Source organism: Grammomys surdaster, unplaced genomic scaffold, assembly GCF_004785775.1.
Source record: "Grammomys surdaster isolate TR1022 unplaced genomic scaffold, NIH_TR_1.0 126660, whole genome shotgun sequence".
NCBI lineage: Eukaryota > Metazoa > Chordata > Mammalia > Rodentia > Muridae > Grammomys > Grammomys surdaster.
This window is the reverse complement of record NW_021621449.1, coordinates 2,097,013-2,103,441: the sequence shown is the minus strand read 5'-3', so window position 1 is coordinate 2,103,441 and position 6,429 is coordinate 2,097,013. Positions and strand designations below refer to the sequence as shown.

Here is a 6,429-nt window from a genome sequence, read left to right as displayed (position 1 = left end):
AGAGAGAGAGAGAGAGAGAGAGAGAGAGAGAGAGAGAGAGAGAGAGAAACAGACAAACACACACAAATGAACAATTAAGTACTATACAGCCACACAAAGTACTATTCGAGTTAACAACTGGTTGACTGGTTTGAACAGGAATGGCTCCCAAAGACTCATGTTTTTAAATATTTGTAGCATAGAGAGTGACACTATTAAAAGGTGTGACCTTCATAGAGTAGGTGTGGTCTTGTTGGTGGAAATGTGTCACTGCATGTGTGGGATTTGAGGTCTCAAATGCTCAAGCTATGTCCAGTCTCCTGCTGTCTGCAGATTAAGATGTAGAACTCTCAGCTTCTCTAGTATCATGCCTGCCTGCTTCATGCCATGATAGTGGACTAATCCTCTGAAACTGTAAGCCAGTACCAATGAAATGTACGTGTTGTTGTTGTTTTTGTGAGGTTGTCATAATCATGGTGTAGTAGTACGGGAAGAAAACCTTAAGACAACAACCTACACTGGATATCTTACAGTGTCATAAACCTACAGAGATAAGTAAAGAGATTGAGGGATTGTCCAGTAGAATCATACACATGTATACATAATAAAGGATGGAACAAAAATAATTATCCTAGGTGAGGCAATACAGACCCAGAAAGAAAAACATGATATGCCACTTATAAGCAGATATTAGCTGTAAATAACAGGTAATCATACTTCAGTCCACAGACCCAGACAGGTTAAGTAACAAGGAGGGCTCTAGGAGATACACGGATCTCCCTGGGAAAAGAAAACAGAATAGAATTTGCAGGCGGCCTCAGGTATGGTAGGGATGGAAACAGGAGGGATCAGGTCAGGAGGGGAGGGAAGGAAGGAGAGAGTATGGGACAAGATGACTGGAACAGGAGACTTTTAGCGGGTGATGTGGAAACCTAGTGCAGTGGAAACTTCTGGAATCTACGAGGGTGACCCTTGTGAGGACTCCTAGTAACGATGGATATGGAGCCATCTTCTATAACCAGGCAAGGTTCCAGTGGTGGTATTGGGACACCAATCCAGCTACAAAATCTTTGATCCACACCTGTCCTACCAGCAAGACATGCAGAGGCAATGGTGGTCCAGAGCTTATGGAAGTGGCCAACCAATGACTAATCTAACTTGAATCCCAAGACATGAGAGGGAACCTATACCCTATACTGCCCGGATGGCCAGGAACAAGAAGCTAGATGGCTCAGAGACCTAGTGTAGAATCAAACGTGACTGAGGGGAAAAAAGTCAATGAAATGATTCCTAATGATATCCTGCTATACTCATAGGATCAGTGCCCAGCCCAGTCTTCATCAGCGAGGATTTCTCCAGCAGCTTTTGGGAGCAGATGCAAAGACCCACAACCAAACAATAGGCAGAGCTTGGGAAACCCCAAATAAGACTGGAAACAAAGATCGTAGGAGCCAGAGGGGTCAGGGACATCAGGAGAATGCAGCCCCAGCCCACAGAGACAATAAAGAGTGACCCGTAGGAGTTCACGGAGACTAAAGTGACAATCACAGAGCCTGCTGGGGTCTCTGCATGCATAATGTGCTTGTTTAGCTCAGCATATTTGTAGGAGTCCTAGCAGTGGGAGTGGGTGTGTCTTTGGCTCTTTTGCCTGCTCTTGGGACTCTTTCCCCAATACTGGGTTCTTTGTATGAGGGTTTGTGCCTAGTCTTATTGTATCTTGTTTTGCTGTATTCAGTTGGTATCACTGAGAGGGCTACCTTTTTCTGAAGTGAAATGAATCTGGAGGACAGGAGAGGTTGTGGGGAGACTGGGAGGACCAAAGGGAAGAGAGGCTGTAGTCAGGTTGTTTTTTATGAGAGAAGAATAAATCTTAGAAGAAAAGGAAAATATATACTTGATAAAATTATACAACAGATTATTGGAATAAACAGAATTTTTAGACTCTCCAATCAATGGTGTCCATTATAATTTGTATTTGTAAAGAACAAATTAAGTAAAAGTAGATGGATATTTTGTTAATTTTTAATTTTAAGTGTTTCTTTCATAATTCTGTACAGTGTTTTCTGGTGATATTCACCCCTTCCAGATCTGCCTCGATTTCCTACATACCTAACTTAGTGTTCTATCTTTTTTCCATCCATTATTTCCAATGTGTGCTGCATAACTATATATTCTTGGATATGTGAACTTCCACAGGAATATGGTCAACTTAGCAGGATCTCTATTCTTAAAGAAAACTGACGTTCTCCCAGTAGCTTTCATAACAATAGTTCCTCAGCTAGGGACTTCATGTCCATTTCCCCCTCCATGCCAGGTTTGTTTGTTTGTTTGTTTGTTTGTTTGTTATTTCATGTACTTGTGTATGCTAACACAACTGTAAGTTCATATGTAAGGCTGCCATGCTGTGTTTAGAGGATTGTTCCCTTGCATTTATTCTGCCTCTACCAGTATTCACCTCTGGCTCTTACAGTGTTTTCTTCTTCCCTGACACAATAATTTCAGTGTCTTGGGAAGCGAGGGTGTGATTTAGATGTGTGATTTAGAAATTTAGGATTTCATATTCTACTGTCAAGACAATACAGATGGGAACCATCATCCCTACTGCCTAGATTTCATACAGCTGGAAGGTGTTATGTATAATATCAGAGGGGGAAGATTATGATCAATCTCACTCAGCAATGAAGCCTGTTACTATGAGAACCACTGGCTGGGCAAGGCATGCCCACTGGTTCAATACTAGCACAAATGTCAAGGAAGTTACCAACCACTGTCGGACTGTACTTATGTCCCACTGTGCAAGATGAAATCCACACACTTGGAATCATTGTAGAGCGAAGAACCTGGGGTTTCATGCTTCAGAGGACCCAAAAGAGAACCCACTATTATTAGGCTGCTAAAGGACAGAGTATTAAACTAACTGTTACATATTTATCTTTATATATGTAGATTAAAGCATCCCTCAGCCCTCATCAGAGAAACTTCTATTCATAGTAGAAGGTTTATAACATAGATACCCACAACTTGCCTAAGTACAGAGAACAAGAGACTGAAATGCAATTTTATTCTTAAAAGAGCCAAGAGCCTAATTATGGAAGAACCCAAGTGTTAAATATGAAGTTATAGAAATAATAGAGACTGTGTGAGAAATACCTCTGTTACACTAGAAATGGATTTCTTAAGGATGACACAAAGTAACAGAATCGGCAAAATAAAAGACTGAAAAACATGACCAACCTAAAAGGTTCTAGTCAGCATAAGACTCCACAAAGTATAAAGAAAACCCAGAGATGCTTACCCACTAATGGACTACCAAATACAGACACTCACATATAAGGAAGCCATAGGATGGCCTACGGTAACTGAGTGAGGGATGTACACTGGCAAAAAGAGAAAAGACTGAATAGAACAAAAGAGCAACTCATGCCTGAGAAGGGACTGGAAATTAGGATATTGCAGTGACATTTTGTCTTGAAGAACTCACCAATACCCATAGGTAAAAGACTCACCAATTCATTCAGGGGGTGTAGATTTTTATCCATAGAGATAATCCGAAATTTAACTGAAAAAGGAGAGAGAGAGAGAGAAAAAATTTTCCTGTGAGGTCCAAAGACCCAGGCCTTCTTCATGCCATGTTGAGGATGGCATCTTAATTCCTTTGCCCAATGTAGAGCTTCATACCTGACTGTCCTGGCTTGTACACGGGCTTATCTGTCTGGATGAAAACAACACTTTCTTTGTTCTTCACAAGCACGGTATTATTTTTCCTGAAATTATGTGTTGGTCCTTTGATGTTGATGTCAAGAGACTCCTCCACTTCAGAAGAGGAGAATCTAGGGATCTGAGAACAACAGGAACATGAAACCCTTCACCATCTGACTCTTTGCAATTCTTAGATTACCTCATTAAACTTTTCTCCTTCCACCTCATAGGAAAGAGATGGAGGGCCCATCAGTTTCTGTTTAAGTATTACATGGAGGGAAAAGTGTCAGGAAAAAAAAGGATGAAAAGAAAACACAACCTTTTGTGTAAGTCACTGTGAGTTTGTGTGAGTAACAGCAACACAGACATTTTTAGGGAGTAAATAGAAACTTGATTGAATGTTAGCTCTAAGAAATGAAAGAAAATTAGCTCTAACTCTGAAACTGAGGTAGAGAGAAAGGTAATGTATTAATGGTGGTACGTTGTATGTCTTGCAGATAGGTTCCTAAGAAGAAACTCAGTATTTACTCAGTAAATCAGAATTACACATAGAAGATGTGGTCCTAATTAGCTGGAGTGCTGTTTCAAAGTTTATTAACTCACTAGCAGGAAATACTATGAATTGGAAAGCCCTTTCTTTCTCTGGGCAGTGGGCTTATTTGAGGGAATTCAGTGGGAAAGCAGCACATGCACAAGTATTGACTCCTCTCATTTTGAGGTGGGATGATCTGAGGTATTTGTTTATTGGGTAAATGTTCTAAATTTCTATTGCTTTGAGTTCACAAATATGCATCTAGATTAACCTTTTCTAAAATATCTATTGATACTCTATATACATACTCACACACATGTTCATGAGTATATAAAAAAATCAGGACAAGTATCTAGTACTCACAATGAAAGAAACACAGTGGAACAAGTCCTTGTCAACCATAAGATCATCGAACAGGTATCTTTTACCCCACTGAGATATCAAGGAAGCTGTGACAGTCACTGTCTCATTCAGATGGTAGAGATGGAGGCAGATTTTCTCAGGGGTCTCAGTGTAGAGCTGGGAAGGGGCCAGCACCATATACTTCCTGGAAAGGAAGAGTTTCCAGCCAGTTGATGGCAGATCTCATTGTCTATAACTGGAATTTCATCACAGTAAACATTATCATTCATGTTTGGAAAGCCTGAGATGGCAGGTTGACACTGTGGCAGCTGTCACAGCTTGCCACACAGCAGAGTGGCAAGTAAATTGTCAGTTCATCAATCATCAGCTTCAGCAGTGATAGCTGCCAAGGCAGGTTCAAATGGCATGTACTCCCTGCACTAAGGAGCCAGCACTCAAGGTCTAGAAAGGTTTTATTTTTTTAAATGAAAATATGGGAAGCGTAATTATTCTTTTCATAAAAATTTATCATGATTGTTTTTCATTACCATTTTAAAATTCTTAAAAACATAACTCAATACCCTGTTTTTATTTTCAAGTACTCTTCAACCTAAGAGTTATAATGTGACTGTGAAATTCAAACTTGCATGATTCACTTATGTTACACTTGAGCAAGTGCCAAAGGCTTCTATAGGAATCATTCTCTACATTTTCCTAGAATTAGAGTTTTTTGTTCCCTGAAATCTACCCTGTCTCTCTATATCACAATATGCAAAAATATCACTAGCTTGTTTTTTATTTTTGCTGCCTTAAACATATTTTTGTCATCACAGATACAACAAAAACTTACTTAACAATATAATTCTAATCATATGGTTATCTTGGACATCAAAAAGCAAATTCTCCTAGTAGTTTAATCCAAGGTCTTTGGTCCTAATAGAAATATTGTTTTAGAATGCGAACATCCACAGGTTCTGATTTGCCTGAAATCTTACCTGTCTCAACGTTAAACCATAGGCTGCACATTTCCAAGCAAGAATGTTAACAATTTAAATTTTATTTTCAAAATGATTAATTAAATAGTTTCAACACCTGAGAATACTAGTTCAATAATAAGGGAATCACTATTCTCAATTACACCTCAGTTTAGTAATAAGGATTGCTTTAGAGTTGGAAAAAAACATTACCTGGAATTATGTAATACTAAAGTTGGAGAACATGCATACATCTATTTATTAATTAAAAATCAAAAAGAATTTAGGGTGGTTTTCAGGGGAAGGGACTGCGAGAAGAAAGGAATAGCTTTTTAATTGGAGGAGGGACAATATAGAAAAGGGCCTTGGAGGTACTCACGGGTCTCCACTGAGCAAGGAAGAAGAAGGCAGGAAGGCAAGAAGAACTGAAAAGAGGCACAGCTGAGCCTGTCTGTCCTTCCACATGGTGTGGTAAGAGAGGACAGGAGGACAGGGCTTATGGTGTCCTCCTCCTTAACACTGTGTCCAGAGTTCTCCAATCTACAGCAGCTTATTTATGAGTGAACAGATCTGTTATCTGTATGAACAGAATGCTCTGCCCAAGGTGTACAAATAGCAACATAGAATATTTGCTCTCTGTCAATGTCACTGTGTTCAGTGGTTGCCTAAGAACAACTCAAATAAATTACAACAGTCTCAGGAAAGGTGCCAGAGGAGTTGTGGATGGTGTTGGTAAAGGATCAAGGCCACAGCTTGAGCAGACTCCGTCAGTCCTAATTTCCAGTAAATCTTTGCAGTAGGTGGCTATGCTATGACTGTGTGACATTTGCCACTTCCCTTCTTCTACTCACTTAGAATCTCTCTCTGGGATGTGACATCTCTGTTTCTCTCTTTCCTTATTTG

The 6,429-nt window shown here is 39.7% G+C and overlaps 1 protein-coding gene across 2 annotated transcripts in view; it reads right to left on the bottom strand.

Annotated features, from left to right (window-relative positions):
- Positions 1–6,080, bottom strand: part of LOC114615334 (murinoglobulin-1-like) — a 55,589-nt gene extending 49,509 nt beyond the window's left edge. The window contains exons 1-4 of one of the 2 annotated variants that reach the window (XM_028761051.1): positions 5,906–6,080; positions 4,574–4,757; positions 3,658–3,817; positions 3,486–3,538 (exon numbers count right to left, since the gene is read on the bottom strand). In XM_028761051.1, coding sequence (XP_028616884.1) covers positions 3,486–3,538; positions 3,658–3,817; positions 4,574–4,757; positions 5,906–5,991 — 483 coding nt within the window. In that variant the 5' untranslated portion in view covers positions 5,992–6,080. The remainder of the gene's footprint in view (positions 1–3,485; positions 3,539–3,657; positions 3,818–4,573; positions 4,758–5,905) is intronic. The other variant, XM_028761052.1, reaches the window with a different exon arrangement.
- Positions 6,081–6,429: the final 349 nt, after the last annotated feature.